Source organism: Lipotes vexillifer, unplaced genomic scaffold (genome assembly GCF_000442215.2).
Source record: "Lipotes vexillifer unplaced genomic scaffold, Lipotes_vexillifer_v1.1 scaffold69, whole genome shotgun sequence".
Classification (NCBI taxonomy): Eukaryota; Metazoa; Chordata; class Mammalia; order Artiodactyla; family Lipotidae; genus Lipotes; species Lipotes vexillifer.
Window position 1 is genome coordinate 1,781,527 of NW_006790942.1, and position 18,139 is coordinate 1,799,665.

Below are 18,139 nucleotides of genomic sequence, written 5' to 3' on the forward strand. Positions count from 1 at the left end.
AAAAAAAAAAAAAAAAAAAATACAGTTCATAATATTTAAGCAGATGTTCACTTTTGATGTTGGGTAAATTATAAAGTAGTAGAATCATCATTTTATTTTCAGTTTGTTTGAGTGTAAGAAGTATAATCTGAAAAACACTTGTAATGTGAGTATTCAATGCCTTTATACGTGTCCTTCAAGTTTTTTAAGGGGAGTCACAAATTTTAAATTTAATTTTAAATTTAAGTTCTAATGAAAATTCTCTAATGAAAAAGCTACTGGATTTAAATTAACCTTTCAATAATATAAGAATATACTATTGCATATAATAGAGTTTTAAAACATTTGTTTCTTTAAATAAGACTTCATTAATACCAAAGATTCCCATAAGAAAAAAAAATCACTAATGTAATAGAATAAAGTAGGAAGGCAAAATAAATGGTGAAAATGTTTGATAAAATAAGATACATCTTTTTCTTAATATTATTTAACATTTTACAAAAGTACGTAGGTGGTAGGCCGAAAGTACTCTTCTCAGTAATAAATTGTAAAAGCTTGAAAAAGAACTGTCTTTTCTATTCCATTTCATCCAAATGTGAAGATTCTTCTCATGTTGGGTTTTTAATGTGTTCTTTCTCTTAAAAAATTATTCAAACTTCTCTTCCTGCAAGAGTATATCTATATTACTTGGTTTTTATATCTATTGGGCATATTGCTTCCTAGAAAATCAAACACTAAACCCTATTTGCCATTTGACATAACAGAGTTGGTAAAAATATATCTTAAAATATGTGCTTTCATAATAATTTTAGACTTTAGGTATTTATTAAAGTTCAGAATAGAATAAAAATGAAAATTTATTACAATAATAATGGTATATTTATTGCTAGTGTTTTTATTAGTGTATATGTTACATGTACATTCAAATGTGTGCTTTTGTTGACATATATAAAATAAAATTACCGTCCTCTTGTGTAGATGGTATTATCCTTTGTTGAGTTAACATTTAATCATGGGCATTTTCCTAGCTACATTGAATGCACTAATAGATATTTTGCTGTTTGTTTAAATCATAAATAATGAATGGATTATTATTTGACATACACTTATTTGACATACACATCATTTAAAATATACCATTAATGTAATAGTGCCCTATGAATTTTCTGGCATACTGATTTGTAAAAGATGGCTAATTATATCTTAATACAGGTGTTGTCTAGGAAAAGATTCTATACGTTCTTTAGTCTCATAAACTAAGATTGATGTCTTAATCCAGCTGAATCAGGCGGGGCTGAACTTTCTGTAAGGCTCTGCTTCTGTTTCTTCTGCCCCAAAGGCGCAGCCCACCCTCCCGCCCGCCCCAAGCCTGGGGACTGAGAGCATGTCTATCCCCGAACACATCTACCCCCGGGCTCTGAACTCTCCTGGCTTCTCTCTCAGCACAGATTTACAAAACTCTGGTCTGTTTTCAGAGGTTCTCAGATTAATTTTTTTAGCCTTTTGTCCTGTTCAGATTCAGACTCCAGCAACTGTCTTGAGGTGAAAAGCAGTGTTGCATTTGAAGCTGCACAGATCTCGCGTGTTGCCCCTGTAAACCCAGGAGAAAATACATGCTCTGCTCCTCTGTCTGTCCACATGCTCTCCGTCTGGGCGTCTGTCCCCGAGCTTGCCTAGTGGCCCTGAGCTGTCAGCTCGTCATCTCATCTCCGGACTCTAAGCCATCCTCACCCTAGTTACAGTGGGAGCTCTCAGAAGTCTTTAAACAAAGTGCTTTTACTAGGTTTATCTTTCCATCTCTGTGGCCCTCAGTAGGATGGTTGATGTGCCTCAGGCCACCCCATCCCGTCTTAAATACGTGTGCATTAAATACGAGTTGCACTGGGAGTTTGTGGGTGATACATCATTTTCAAGTAATTAAACACCTTTTCCAGCTTTGTTCTCTATTCAAATTTAAAATACAATCTTTATCATTAACTCAGTAATATATATTTTAGGTTCAATGTTTAAGTTTCTATCAGAAGTCATTGTCACAATTAGTTTGGCAGGGTAAAACCCTGTTTTAATGACTGTAATTCTGTAATGCATTCAAATAGCCCCCTGAGATTAACCTTAAACACCTTTGGGTGTATTTGACCTTTTATTCTTGATGGGCCCATAAAGGTCTAAATATAGTTGCACTTAGAATAGCACCACCAAATAATATTTTAATTTGGAAGAAAGTTGACATTCAGCAATGGATCTATAATTTCCTATTAGGTTGATTATTATGAATTTATTTTTATTAGGTTGATTAAAAAGCATTTTGTTTTATTTCTCTTATTTTTTTTTCAAATTTAGGAAGATTGTTGATTTGGATAAACATATTTCATATTCAGACACCTTGAAATCACTAAGTCATTTTTAATCTAATTGTCTTGGGCATTTATAATAAAGTAGATTATCTTCCATTAATGCCATACAAAGCTCTTCTTTCTAATAGTCGTACTTTTACATTCTATTTTTACCATATTATCTTGGCTATAATTTTTAATGTCACTGTTACACATTAATGATAAGGGTAATTCTCATAGTCTCTTGTTAAATGGATTTTATACGTTTAATTTTTAACCATGGTATTTGTTAATTTGATATAAATGCTGATTCTATATGATGTAAAAAAAGCATTATTTTTTCTTTTACTTATTGCATTTACTTTACCATTATTTTTATTACTTTGGGATTACATTTTTAGAAAAGTTTTTGCATATCTTTATAAGATTAAATTATTTTTCTTCTTAGCATAGCCATCCCATAGATGTGTTTCTATAAATCATTTCTGGTTCACAAACATGTCTTTGTGTTTAGTTCTCACTGTCTCTGAAAGTTAAAGTAAATGTCAAAATTTACATATTGAGATTTGTCATAACAATTAAATTTCCAGAATTGAATTTCTGATAAAAGTAGAACACTGTGTTATATTTTGGCATAGCAAGAATATGTCAGGTCTTAGTACCAACTGTTCCCTTTAGTCCAAAATATGTATTAATCTACAGATTGCCATTATTTTTGCATTTCTGTTGATTTTACTCACTTGGAAATCATTAGCAAAGTGGATAAATGGGGTTCTTTCAATCAATTACAAAGCTCTGAGATGATACTAAGAAAGAGGATTAAATCAGATGCTAGTTAAGAAGAATCAGGATCTCTGAGCCAGTTGTAGATTTCCGGGTCAGAAAGACAGGCATCCCAGGGGCCCCAGGCAAGGGTGGCAGCAGAAGGAACAGAGGCCCCCCCGCTGTGATTCAGGGCGGGGCTTCAGAGGAGGTGGGGCCAGCACAGGACACGCCCCATGGGACAGCCGGCTGTGACTGACAGTGCTGGTCGGTCACGTGGGCACAGAGGGGAGATGAGGTGGAAAAGACCTTCTGCAGTCAAGGGTCCTGCAGCAAGGGAAGGGCAAACACAGCTGGACCCACACACAGGGCCCAAGAGAAGGTCACCAGCCACTTCTGCTTGGGTTTTCATGGCAGACCTGGTTCTTGGTTATGCAGTCCCAGAGCCAGGCCTGCTGTGTCACGCAGACCCGGGCTGCACCACCTTCTGGGGTCACTGAATGCTATTTAGTCTCTGTGCACCTCAGGTAAACATACAGAAAAAGAAAGAAGACTCTTGCCAGGTGAAAAAGTGCAAGGGAGACAGAGGGAGCGAGGGAGGGCGGGAGAGAGGGAGCCAGCAGGTGGGCAGAGGGTGGGGGCTTGGTGAGAGCCAAGCCAGAGCCAGGCTATACCCAGAGTTCTGTACAGAGGGGACCCCGCCCCCCTCACCCTGCGGAGACCACGTCCCTGTAAACTCCCTGCGGAGAAGTTCCTCCCGGCTGGCCAAGCGTCACCGTGGTCTCTGATGCTCTGACGTGTGTGGTCCCACTGGCGTCCCCAGCTCACAGCTCAGAAAGCTGCGTCTAGTCCTCCAGCGTCGCTAGGATTTTCTCACCAGCCTCGCAGGCAGGAGACATCTCGGAACCTCTCCTGCAGATGGAAACACATCCTCTGCCTTCAGCTCTCCCATCATTTGGAAACCACCCTTGACATGGGGGTTCCATGAGCACCGGGGGAAGAGTCCAGAGCTCTCTCCACTGGGACTCCCAGACTAAATGTGCTTTTCTGTGTCCAGTCCCTCAAGACTTGACCTAAGGCGACAAGTTGCAGGAGCCCAGATCCCTCGCCCCCCCCCCCACCTCCCCCTCTGTATTTTTGTGTCCACCGAGGAGCTAGTCTTCCTCTGAGGTGACAACTTGCTTTTAAATCAGCATTCTTTTCCTTCCCATTATGGTATAAACTCTAGGTATCGAAGCCATTACAATTACTATAGACATTCAAAGCTAGGAATTTAGATTTTTTTTTTCTTTAGAAGTAACTTGCATTCAAGACTAAGTTAGAGGTCAAGTACAAGAGTTTGACTCTGTTCTGAGATATTCTGTCTCTTCACTTGTTCAACAAATATTGATTTTGCCCCCACTAAGACCCAGGCCGACGTCTAGGTGCTAGAAGTGATGTATTCAATGAAACAGACAGAAATCTATGACCTCGTGATCTTGTTTTCTGGGGAATCATAATATAAAAATAAGTTAAAATAAAATAAACAGTATTAGATAATGCTAAGTGATAGAAGGGAAAAATCAGAAAAAGACCATTTATAGCGGTGCACCGCTTGACATCTCTACCTTGCTACCTCTAAGCAAGGGTTATAAAGAAACCTCAACTTTCTTTCTTTCTTGTTCACACCGTGATAACTTAAAAGAATTCATTTGTTTTCTTCTGATCCTTTCAGCCATTTTTTTTAAATTAATTAATTACTTTATTTATTTTGGGCTGTGTTGGGTCTTCATTTCTGTGCGAGGGCTTTCTCTAGTTGTGGGAAGGGGGGGCCACTCTTCATCGCGGTGCGCAGGCCTCTCACTGTTGGGGCCTCTCTTGTTGCAGAGCACAGGCTCCAGACGCGCAGGCTCAGTAGTTGTGGCTCACGGGCCCAGTTGCTCCGCGGCATGTGGGATCTTCCCAGACCAGGGCTCGAACCCGTGTCCTCTGCATTAGCAGGCAGATTCTCAACCACTGCGCCACCAGGGAAGCCCCCTTTCAGCCATTTTAATGAAGAATTTTGTTCAGGTTACTGTTTTTAATCTCAATTTAAAATTGTTCAACATATTCTCTGGTTGGACTCTATGAACCCAGATTAGCCACATTGTTCCCACCCTAAAAACCTAGAGCTGTATGTTACCAATGTGGTATGTGCGCATGTGTTTGTGCTATAAATCAGAAAATATCTGTCTAGTTCATTTAGGTACTGTGATTTTCTATTTAGAAGGAGATGTTCCAGTATGATTCAGAAAAAAAATAGAAATCGGAGCACTATATATTATTTTCTTGAACTACTCTGGAGGATCCCATTTAAGCAAATTTGATGGCAGAGGCTTGATTTTGAAAAACAGTTTTCATTGAATGCCATTTTAAGTAAATACTGTGCAAAGAAGTGTCATTTATTTAACTTCAGTCATACATTTTATGTCATTCATAGAACTAAAATTACATGTTAGGGGAGCTAAAAAATACAAAGCTAGATAGTACTCACTCTAAGTCTAAGTGGTCCACATAAAATGCTGGTAGGATTTTATAGCAATCCTTAAAAACTAGTAAAAAGCATAGTTCCACAAAGTATTCAATATGAGTTTTTTGACTGGTAGTGAAACATGCTTAGGGGTCTGCTCTTCTGTACCCATCTGTACCCATCTCCAGACTACCCTGATTTTAGCTGAAGGCACCGATAGTTTTAGAGATTTTCCTTCACTGGTTCCTCACCAGAGCAAAAACTACCTTGAAATGATTGTAGCAATGTTAGAAGGATATGAGATTTGTGCATGACCCTGTGGAGATCACATACCTATGCTCAAATTTTATTTTCTTTCACATTTTAAGTGACATATATCCTGCCAGTAAGTCTGTTCTCGTACATGAGCCCTTTGTGCCTCCAACTTTGTGCCTCACGTTCATCAAATTTCCTCTTAATTCACATTTATCGGTAAGAAAAAGGGAAATAAAACTAAGAAAGCAGAACCAAAATAATTCAACAAAACATATTCTAAGTGAAAGCAGTCTGTGTTTAGTCTGATGTAAGAGTATATCACACAGGGAGCATCATTTAAGCTTCTCTAGAAAACCAATGAAAAATAATTGGTTTTAATTAGTAAAAATTCTGTTGAACAAAGATTTTTTTTGTATTATAAGGTCATTTGTCTAAATCTGATTCTCATTTTCATTTGGCTTTTAAAGTTTGTTTACATGACTTAATACAGAGGAAACTTTCTCTGAAGACTTACTTTAAATTCTTATGACGTGCCAATAAATTGTCTTAAAGTAAATGTTTATTTTATTTGAGGTCCTGACTAAAACTATTTCGATACGTGTACATTATCCTTTAGTGTTTGAATATTCCATTTCTTCTGTTCTCTTAAGTGTTAAAACAGATCGAGTATAATATGATTTCAAAGTGAAAAAATAAATTATAAAAAGTTACTCTAGGGCCTTTCCTGGCGGTCCAGTGGTTGAGACTCTGTGCTTCCACTGCAGGGGGCACAGGTTCGATCCCTGGTTGGGGAACTAAGATCCCGCATGCCGCGTGGCAAAGGTACTCCTTATTCTCAGCAGATTCTCACTTAACATTTTATGGAAACATAGGCTTTTCATTTCTCATAAAGAGAAAATTATTAGATGGAAATCTTTCCAAAATGTTTCTATATGAAATTTGGGATAATTTTGCTAGCAAAATGTAAAAAAAAGTTCGTAATTGGTGTTAGATATGCAATGATTTTAGTAAGTCAATGTAAGTATCAGTTTACATAAACTCACTAAAAATAGATTCTCATAAAATTTGGGGGATCTTGTGTTGTTCTCACTTTTATTGTTTATTTATTTTTACAGATTAGAAAAATCAACAGAAACTTTCCTGTAAACCAGCAGGTAAGATGGAGAAACACTCGCAAAGCCGAGTCATATGTTTCTTTCATTTTATCTATTACGTTAATAGAAGATAATCTTGATTGCATTTAGTTTTATGTGGAAATAATTGGTACTATCATTTGCCATCTTCAGGAAAATACATAATTTATTAGATTTCTTTCATATTATGTAATATACCTGGTTTTTCTAATCATACTAATAAGAAAAGCTTTTGAGCTAAGTGAATTAAGTCAAAACTATTTTGACAAAACAATTATATTTATCTGAATGCAGTGCTGAAGAACTTTGACAGCTATTTACATAAGACAGTTTTACTGTATCTTAAACATTTGGGAGACTTATGTTTAATTGACCTAAAAGTTAAAGGGAACTTTCAAAATTGGCTGATAGTGTTGAAAATGAGGCTAAATTAATGTGTGGAATGAAAATAATGTCCGATTAATCAAGCTAAGAATTTAGTTGACTTATTGGACTAATAATTGATGTTAGAATAAAATAATTGATTATAAAAATAACTGGTTCCACTTATAATTTTATTTTGCTAAACTTAACTTTTATTGCTTCCGTAAACATAATATAAACATTAATCAGAATAAGAAAAGGAAGTGCAGGTTCAGCTTGTGGACTCAGAGTCACCCTGTCTGGCGTGTGTGACAGTGGCAGGGAACCCATGGCTGGACACAGACTTCTGACACTTGACATCAACCTCGCTGATCAAAATCTAAACCCCTGCGATATTGATTCATAGATGGTACACCCTGCGCAAGTTAATTTCCACGGTAAAATTTTAAAAATAATCTTCAGCTTGTCAAAACTAGGTTGCTTTTCTCATCTAAGCCTCAGCTCCCTCATCTGTAGCATTTGTGTAAGTCTAACTATCTCACATGTTTATTTTTGAAAAGTAAATGATAACAAATGTAAATTTCTTAATATATGCCATTATTTGCATTAGTGTATTAAGTGTTTAAGTGTGTTCTTTGCAGTAGAGAATTTATGTCCTGGTATAAGTTGTATCGTTAACGATGCCCAGGCTGCCCGCAGAGCCACGTGTGACCGAGCCAGGAGTGAGCAGAGCCTTGGAGAGCGCGCTGCGCCTACAGCTCTGACCTGTCTTCCCCTTGGTGCAGCCCAGGGTACCCGGCACGCCTCCTCAGGCCCCGCGCCTGAGCCAGCCGGTGCTCTGGGCAGACACACAGCAGTGTGGGTGTGTTTGGGGCCTTGTTCACAGCGCAGAGACCAGGCTCCAGCCCAGAGCCTCTGATGCACTAGCTCCGGGATGATGCCTGGGAAACTGGCTTTGTTGCTCCCATCCCGTCCCAAGTGATTCTGAGGCTGGGAGTGCACAGGTGACATCTTGGAAAAACAGTTTAACAGTTTCGCAGGGCTAAAGCAGAGGGAAGAAGTCATTAAGGATAAATTATTCAAATAGAAGCCTCAGCCGTGAGGGAAGAGTGCCAGGCCCAGGACTAGACAGGGTCGTTTCATATTCACAGATATATGAAAATGTAGACCTACTCATTTGGGGAATCCTTGCCAAAACTACGAATGAAGAATTTTTCCTTAAAAATGACTCTAATATTTGTGTTATCACTTCCCTTGCCCTTTAGACTCTCAACATGTGAAGTTTTTTGTTTTTGTTTTTGTTTTTGTTTTGCGGTACGCGGGCCTCTCACCATTGTGGCCTCTCCCGCTGCGGAGCACAGGCTCCGGACGCGCAGGCCCAGCGGCCATGGCTCACGGGCCCAGTCGCTCCGCGGCATGTGGGATCTTCCCAGACCGGGGCACGAACCCGCGTCCCCTGCATCGGCAGGCGGACTCTCAACCACTGTGCCACCAGGGAAGCCCTGAAGTATTAATATTCAGTGTAATTTAACTACTGTGAATATTTCATAACCCTGACTACGCCAGAGCTATGCTTTATTTATGATGGCAACGACATGGAACACTTCCTACACATGCCCTTCAGTGACTTGGGACAGTCCTCGCCACCTCTGCATGTATCTAGGTTTTGGAGCAAAGTCATAAGAATCTGAAAAAGCTTGCATATAGAACAAATCATAATAAAAATTGTTTAATATTCCTACCCATACATAATAAACACAGATAAGCATAAGCATTTATGGGTTTTTATTTGCTAGCCTTTTAATATAGTGAAATTTTACTTCAAATATCTTAGTATCTCACAATTATGAAATTATAGTGAATTCTTCTTGGCACTTTAATAACTGAAAGCGGGAGTTAATAGATTTTTCCCTCACTACTTTCCACCATGTTAATGAAGTCTTTCAGGAAATAGGATTAGTTTATAGTTCAACATTCATGTATATGCATAACAGGAAAAACTCACGTGCACGGTGTGCGAGCGATGATGTGTTAGGAGGTCAAGGTACCTCCTCTACTTAAAATCTGAGCCACATTAAGGAATAAAAATTGAAAATCATACATAATCTCATTTCTCATCCAGATTTAGCACTCAGACAGGACTCTTACCTTGGACTAGTTGCTTTCATCTCAGATTTCTTCCTAACTTAATTTTCATGTAGTGTTCTCTGAAGCTCAGATTTGATATAAATATGTATGTTTATACATATGCTTTTTATTAAATAACTCAGACATAATGTTAAAGTATTTAAGTCCCCTCATATCTGTGATACTCTAGGTCTCAAACAAAACCAAAAAGACATCATCCAAGATACATTAGAACAGAACTCTTCTGCTTCCTACGGGATTTGGTTTTGATTTTGTGCCACCCGTGTGATACATGTACCCCAACCAGAGAAATTCAAATAAAAGCAAAACACAAAGGGATCTGGAACTGGAAAAAGTCACTGTGCGCAGCAGGGGCCAGTGCTGGGGACCAGCTCTTCAGGGACACCCTCACATTCCAGGGGGCATGAGACTCTCAGTAAGACCACCTCACGGAAGAAGAGATTTTAATCAGACGTATAAACCATATGAGCAAATAAACCATTAGAAGGGAAAGCATAGTGTGGACATTAAAGAACAGTCCACAACTATTTTTACTTATCATGTGTTGTGTTTTTAAAAAAAAATAAGGGAGTGGAAACTGTAAGTCAAGAACAGGAGATGGTGTCCAAAAATGTGGATTTGCAAAAGAACCCCACAGAAGTTCAAAAATGAACAAAATATGAGTATATTTGAAATTATAATCAATTAACCAATTGAATAATAGCATAGATACAAATGAAGATAAAATATGTAATTGGAAATAGCATGTCTGAGAGTATCATCAGAATGTGGCACATACAGAAAGGGGTGAAACTATGAAAGATAATGTAAGAGTTGAAGTTTAGAATGAGAAGCTCCAAAAAAGGGACATTCTCTGCAGAAAGACTGGAAACAGCGTGTGAGAGGCAGCGTGTGAAGAGAGACGGTGGTTAAGCGTTTCCATACGTCTTGAGATAAAGAACCACGCCAGCCCCGGAGCCTGATGAGGACAGCCAGAGCCACGCCCCCGAGCGGCCCGAAGCGGCCTGCACGTCCCGCCAGTGGCATAGTGACCCACCATCAAGGGGGTGAGCTACCTCACCTGGCACCTGTCTAGAAGACCCTCCACGAAAGTTCGTCAGGTGCCAATGGCAAAGTGAAGAGCAGGGAATAAGTAGCCACTATTTTTAATAAAGGGTGAAATATACGTGTTATTGTACAAGAATACAGCACCTCAAGAAGATGCGCAAGAACCTGGTAAAGTGTCTGTCTTTAAACCTAAGTTGGACACACAGTGACACTGCCCACCACACCGTCTGTGAGGATGTCTGTGACATTGAATGGGATCTGTTGTCTGCGCCTCGCTGTACGAATATGACTCGTCCTCTGTGTTAACTGAGTACGAAGCCAAGACTCCTAACCTTCTCTAGAAGGGTGTCCAGGAAGGCAGAGCTCCCAGGGCATCAGAGCAGTGAGTCATGGTCAGTGACTCCAGGCCCCCGTGAGGGTCTCAGTTGCACACGGAGATGCAGGTAACTTGGATCAGATGTGGCTCATAAATGCAAGTGACGTAGGCTCAGAACTCACTTTCTGGAGAGGTTAAAACAACAGTCAGCGTGATGTCAGAAAGCCTAGTGCAGAGGAAGAAAACACTGGCAAGATTGCTAAGGCTTCCGAGGCTGCTCTTAAGCATTTAATACAGGGAAGGGGCCTGTTTAAAAACTGGGGAGATGGGAGCAATGTCTTCATCAAAATTCAAGTGCAAGATGAGTCTAGGGTGGGTGTTTGGTGGTAATGAGAAAACCATCGCAAAGTCTCAGGCCACTCTCAAAGTGTTAGTCTAGCGTGATTCAAATGTGTGCTTTCTGAGTATGGAAGCGTTAAGAAAGGCTTGGCTGAAGCTAAGCCTGTTGTGGTGAGGGCAGAACTGCAGGGCGGTGTGGATGGCTCACAATGTCCTGAGTTTATGTTGCCTTGATTTTGAGATTTAGAACAGACGAAAGGAGTCTCTTGCAACAACAGAAAAGAATAACTTCCCTGAGCTCTTGTATTCATTATCGAGAATGTATCCCTTGTAGAGGACATTGATAAATTGCAATATGTATTTGAAAATCCAGATGAAATACTGTGAATTCAATTGCTTATGATTTCATTATGGTCAGGCAAAATACATAAGAAGACAGAAAATGTACAAAGCTAAATTTTAGCTATATTCTCCATATCTTAATGAATTGGTGAATACAGATATTTTGTGAAGCACAGATATCATCAGTTAGATTTAATTGATGTATTAATGTTTATAAAAACCTTTAATACATTTAAATCTTCAGACATTCTCATATAATACTCTTGGTGAGAGTATGAATGGTTACAAAATTTTTGGAGGGCAGTTTTATATTAAGTACCAAAATTTAAATTGCACATTTCATTGGGCTCAACAGTTCTTTCCTAAAGGATGTTAGCAGAAAAAAATTTACATGTAATAGAAAGATAAAGACAATTGTCCCACCAATATAGAAATTATTACATAAATTTGTTACAGTCACTCTGTAGATTATAATACCACTATACTCAAATAGGTCTACGTGTGCAGAAATTAACGTTCAAAAATAAAACACTCACCCATACATGAATCCATCTGTTGGGGCTTTTTTAGGCCTATGTGCAAACATTTCTTTTAAAGGTTTAGGATGATTTCTACGAGATGGTTTCCCCCGAATGTCTCCAGAGAAGGGTGAAGATCTATAGGAGAGCGAAGATCCAATTTTCATGTTTTATTTTACATATTCTGTATGTTTGACTTATTTTTATTGAACATTTGTATAGATATTATTTATAAACATTAAAAAATTGAAGGACTTCCCTGGTGGCACAGTGGTTAAGAATCCGCCTGCCAATGCAGGGGACACGGGTTCAAGCCCTGGTCTGGGAAGATCCCACATGCCACGGAGCAACTAAGCCCGTGCGCCACAACTACTGAGCCCACGGGCTATAGCCCGCGAGCCACAACTACTGAACCCGCATACCACAAATACTGAGCCCACGTGCCACAACTACTGAAGCCCGTGTGCCTAGAGCCCATGCTCCGCAACAAGAGAAGCCACCACAATGAGAAGCCCACGCACTGCAACAAAGAGTAGACCCTGCTCACCGCAGCTAGAGAAAGCCCACGCACAGCAATGAAGACCCAATGCAGCCAAAAATAAAATTAAAAAAATTTTTTTAAGTTCTAAAAATAATTTTTAAATAAGACAAAAATAATCACATATATAACTTATTACACAAAAATAAGAAAATCTAGATGATTTTTTGTGACATAGCAATTCTTACAGTTTTAAGTAAATTTTGTCTTAATTATATTTTGAAAAAAATGCCAATATATTTCTGAAATACTATAGAAAAGCAGCACTTGATATTATTGAATTTGAAGGAGATTCATTCTTTCTGATTAGAATGCCTACAATTCTCATAGCAGGAGACTCATGCCATTTACATAGCAAGGAATCAAGAAAATTTTTTTCACCAAATGTGGAAACTTTTCTGGTTCATTAACTTTGATTTCATCTTCAAGAATGAGTTATAAATCTAGAGGGAGAATTAGTTTGTCAAGCCAGCCTCAAAGTATATTCTAACAAATTGACATATAGTAGAATGTCATGACAACACATGTAGTTATTTTTCGCTATGCAGTGAGCAATGACCTATACTGAAATTTGCATTTTAATTACATGATCCTACCTACTGAGGCATGAGTTAATTTTAATCACAGTTTAAACAACAGGCAGATTTAGGAGAATAACTAAAATGGATATGCTTAATATGGATTTGTTGTAATGACAGAAACTAAGGTTTTTTAAATGAAAATGATTTGTATTTCTTACACTCTGTATACTAGTATATTTTGTTCCATGAGCAAAACAATAAATGCAGTACATGTTTCAAAGCATATGCAAAATATAACAAAAAGTTAGTACTTAATAAAAAGCTTAAAGAATTATGGTAATGTAATGTTTAAAGATAAATAGAGATGTTGGGGAGAAGTTTTCCTCTAGATAAAATGATGTAGTACATTTAGAAGTTAATAAATATTCAATATTCTATGATAATGCATTAGAAGGAAAGGGGATCTGGAACAGATGCAGCTGTGGCTGGAAGAAGGAAAACAGAAATAAACCCTTGTTAGCTTTTTTTTTTTGACAATTTTAGGCAGTTCAATTAAAGCCTCTTCGGGTTTCCATGTGCAGAATCTCTTCTGCTAAACCTTTTATAGGGTCTTGAAAAGTGGTTTCTGATGTATGTCAGATCACTCACTGGGGGTAGAGAGATGAGGAATCCTCCTTTCACAAGAACTCGCCAATAGCTTCCATTCACTCTGAGTAACGGCAAAGTCTTTACAAGAAAGCATCATTCAGAGTTCAGTCAAGAGGCAGAAGCCACTCCAGTTATTTGAACAGAGAGGATTTAATGTACAGAATTTTAGCTAGATATCAAGTGTCAAATATGTGAGTGAAAAGGTGGGAAAAAATCACTCCAGTTTTCACGGAGGTAGCAGGAAGCAGCCTCACAGGTAGGTCTGATGCGATGCTGAATTCTGTTTGCTAGTAGTTTGTTGAGGATTTTTAAATCTGTAATTCATCAAAGTATCAGTATTTAGTTTTCTTTTTTTTATAGGTTCTTTATCTGGCTTTCATATCAGAGTAATGCTATCGTCATAGAATGGAGGTATTCCCTCCTCTGCAATTTTTTGGAAGAATTTGAGAGAGATTGGTGCTCATGTTTTTTCAGTCTTACGTAGGATTCACCAGTGAAGCCATCTTGTCTTGAACTTGTCTCTTTGGGGAGGTTTTGATTCCTGATTCAGTCTCCTTACTATTTACAGGTCTCTTCAGATTTTCTGTTTCTTCACGATCCAGTGTTGGCAGTTTGTGTGTTTCTAGGGATTATCCCATTTAACCTATGGTATCCAATGTACCCACCTACAATTATTTATGGCACTCTGTTATGACACTTCTTATTTCTGTCAAATCGGTAGTAACAGCCCCGTTTCATTTCTGATTAACTTATTTGAGTCTTCTCTCTTTTTGCTTCACCACTATAGCACGTACTTGTCAATTATGTCGATCTTTTGGAAGAACCAACTGTAGGCTTTGTTGGTTTTCTCTGTTGTTTTTCTGTTCTCTATTTTGTTTGTCTCTGCTCGCAACTTTATTATTCCTTCCTTCTGCTTATTTGTGATCTATTGTGTTCTTTAAAATGTAAGGTTAGGTTGTTTTCACTGGAATTGAAAAAAGTATAAATTTCAATATTTGTTAGAGAATACATTTCATAACCTATAATCATAATTTTAAGAGCAACTTCAGTGTAATTTACATCTCTTTGGTGCCATAAAATAAGACAGTGAGGTTCTAGTCAGTGAGTTAGTTTCAACAAGACAATAAATGGCAAGCTTCACATACTACTTTAAGTAAACACATACTGTTCCTACGATATATTTTAAATCCCCGAAAATATAGTTTCCTATAACAACATTTATAATCCAAGGTTTACAATTCAATAATCCTTAGAATTATTAAATCAAACATTTCAAGGTTTTTGTTTTTAGTAGTAAATAGAACTAATAGAGAATAAGTACAAATTTAAGTCAAAATTTTTGATAACTTATATATAAGTATTCACTGTCATCTCATTGTTAAAAGTTATTTGTTAACCCAACACTCTGCATTCCCCAAAATGCTTTTGAATCCTCAAACTTGTAGCATCGAATCCTGTCTGAACTTTAATAAAAATTAAATTACAATTATTTTAGGCTTACAATAACTTATTTCCTCTTTAGATATAATTTAATTGTATTAAAACATCTGAGTATCTCATAAGCATGAAGTTACAGAATATAAAAGAAAATATTCAATATAGTAATCAAGAAATGCAGTTTCCTTTGTATGTGTCCTGGATTTGCCCCCTTCTGCTCCACGCAAACACTTTCAGAATTTTCACAAACTGCCATTCTTCACATCATTTTTTTTTTTTTTTTTTTTTGCGGTACGCGGGCCTCTCACTGCTGTGGCCTCTCCCATTGCGGAGCACAGGCTCCGGACACGCAGGCTCAGCGGCCATGGCTCACGGGCCCAGCCGCTCCGCGGCATGTGGGATCTTCCCGGACCGGGGCACGAACCCGTGTCCCCTGCATCGGCAGGTGGACTCCCAACCACTGCGCCACCAGGGAAGCCCCACATCATTTTAACATAAAAATATATACCTGCTTTTCACAATTTTTCTCTCTTTATGAAAAGAAATACTTAAAATAATTTTTATGTAATTATTTAAAAATAAATGTTTTCACTATGAGAAATTTAAAAATACTTCAAAAGAGAAAGAAGAAATATGGGTCTCATAATCTCAACATACAGATCTTATCATGTTTAAAAAATTAATATGCATTTTGTGTATATATCATACATTACGTAATATTTACTTGAGATTTTATTTTTCTCATAACTTTAAAAATTACAGTCAATTGCCTTATTGTGAGCTTTTCCTATATTCTTTCAAAAATCTCATTTTCAGTGGTTCTATCAAAGTATGTAGGTGCATGGGCTTCCCTGGTGGCGCAGTGGTTGAGAGTCCGCCTGCCGATGCAGGGGACATGGGTTCGTGCTCCGGTCCGGGAAGATCCCACACGCCGCGGAGTGGCTGGGCCCATGAGCCATGGCCGCTGAGCCTGCGCGTCCAGAGCCTGTGCTCCGCAACGGGAGAGGCCACAACAGTGAGAGGCCCGCATACCGCAAAAAAAAAAAAAAAAAAAAAAGTATGTAGGTGCAGTCTTCTATTAATATAAATTAATTTTTCTATTTCACCCTCCCAAACATGGATTCAATAAATAGCCTTGTGTAGGGCTTCCCTGGTGGCGCAGTGCTTGAGAGTCCACCTGCCGATGCAGGGGACATGGGTTCGTGCTCCGGTCCGGGAAGATCCCACATGCCGCGGAGCGGCTGGGCCCGTGAGCCATGGCCACTGAGCCTGCGCGTCCGGAGCCTGTGCTCCGCAAATGGGAGAGGCCACGACAGTGAGAGGCCCGCATAACGCAAGAAAAAATAAATAAATAAATAACAGTAATAAGCCAAAAAAAAAAAAAAAAAAAAAAAATAGCCTTGTGTATGCTTGTTCATATGAATTTCTGATAATTTCCTTAGAAAATTGCTAACAGTAGAAATACTGAGTCAGCGATGATGTTCATGGTTATAAGTATATATATATATATGGTTATATCTCACCGAACTGTCCTCAACATTTGTTATAAAAGTATCTCCCTGCAGCCACGTTAGCGTGGAAGCTGTTGCCATTTGAATTTCAGTGTCTCACACTAGAATCGATGTATTTTCTCTCCTTTTGTGTGATGGTTGTGTTCCCCACCTCTGGCAGGAAACCACTTCTCTTCGCCAATAATAGCAAGTAGCCTTGATAGCTCTGTTTTGCAGCTCTAAAGGAATGTTTCATCTGCTCATGTATCAAGAATTTCTGTTTCTTCTCAGGGTCACTCTGGCTACATATCAACTGGTCAGCTTCTCTAGGATGAGCAAAATGGCCCTGGAGGTCATTTGAAGTCTGGGAGAGGGAATATGATACTTGAAATTCTCTCAGAGAATGAGGTGAAGGCCAGTTAGGAGAGTTATCATGGTAGTACTTATTCTTAGAAAGTTTAATCGTTTTTGTTTTTTTTTAAGAAGATGTTGGGGGTAGGAGTTTATTATTTATTTATTTTATTTTTGCTGTGTTGGGTCTTCGTTTCTGTGCGAGGGCTTTCTTTCTCCAGTTGGCGGCGAGCGGGAGCCACTCTTCATCACGGTGCGCGAGCCTCTCACTATCGCAGCCTCTCTTGTTGCGGAGCACAGGCTCCAGACGCACACGCTCAGCAGTTGTGGCTCACGGGCCTAGTTGCTCCGCGGCATGTGGGATCCTCCCAGACCAGGGCTCGAACCCGTGTCCCCTGCATTAGCAGGCAGATTCTCAACCACTGCGCCACCAGGGAAGCCCAGTTTAATAGTTTTGAGCTTAAGTCGTCCGAAGCAGTATTGATGCCACTTTATTGAGCTATCGGATTCTAGTCCTGAGGAAGACCTTCCGTGTTGTGTAACCTGATCCTGCATTTCTAGCTAATGAGACTTATTTCACACCTAACTCCCTTTATTTGTAAGTTAGCCCTTTCTATTCACAAAGTGCATTATTTAAAAGTTTCCTTAAAATAACAGGAAGTCATGTTCCAGGCACTGCCTACTCAGTGACACCATGGTGTCCTCTGGAGGACACAAAGGTCCTCTCTTCCATGTGGAGACTTTCATATAATCAAAGACGTATTTCTTCCTCTAGGTCTTTTCTTCTATGACCTAAACATACTCAGTTTCTTTAGCTGTTTAATTTGCCACTTGCTTTTCAGAATCTTCAACATTTTTGTTGAACTTTTCTGAGCATACTTTAATTGATCCATTTCCCTATTAAACTATGATTCCAGAATAATGACAATAACCATGGTCTATTCCTAAGCTCTTAACTTATCCTATTTAATCCCACGTCACACGTAAGTGTTAAGCTCTCTGACCCCACCTTGCAGATGGCGGGGGGACCCCAACGTCATGGAGGTAAAGGATTTTGAGCAGAATTACAGTTACTGACATGACTAAGTACTGGACCCCAGAAATGTGAATCCATCTAAATTACTCGGCATT

At 38.7% G+C, this 18,139-nt stretch overlaps 1 protein-coding gene across 1 annotated transcript in view; it reads left to right on the forward strand.

The window, feature by feature from the left end:
* Positions 1–18,139, forward strand: part of SNTG1 (syntrophin gamma 1) — a 212,999-nt gene that overhangs the window by 106,119 nt on the left and 88,741 nt on the right. The window contains exon 11 of the mRNA XM_007464017.1: positions 6,933–6,971. Coding sequence (XP_007464079.1) covers positions 6,933–6,971 — 39 coding nt within the window. The remainder of the gene's footprint in view (positions 1–6,932; positions 6,972–18,139) is intronic.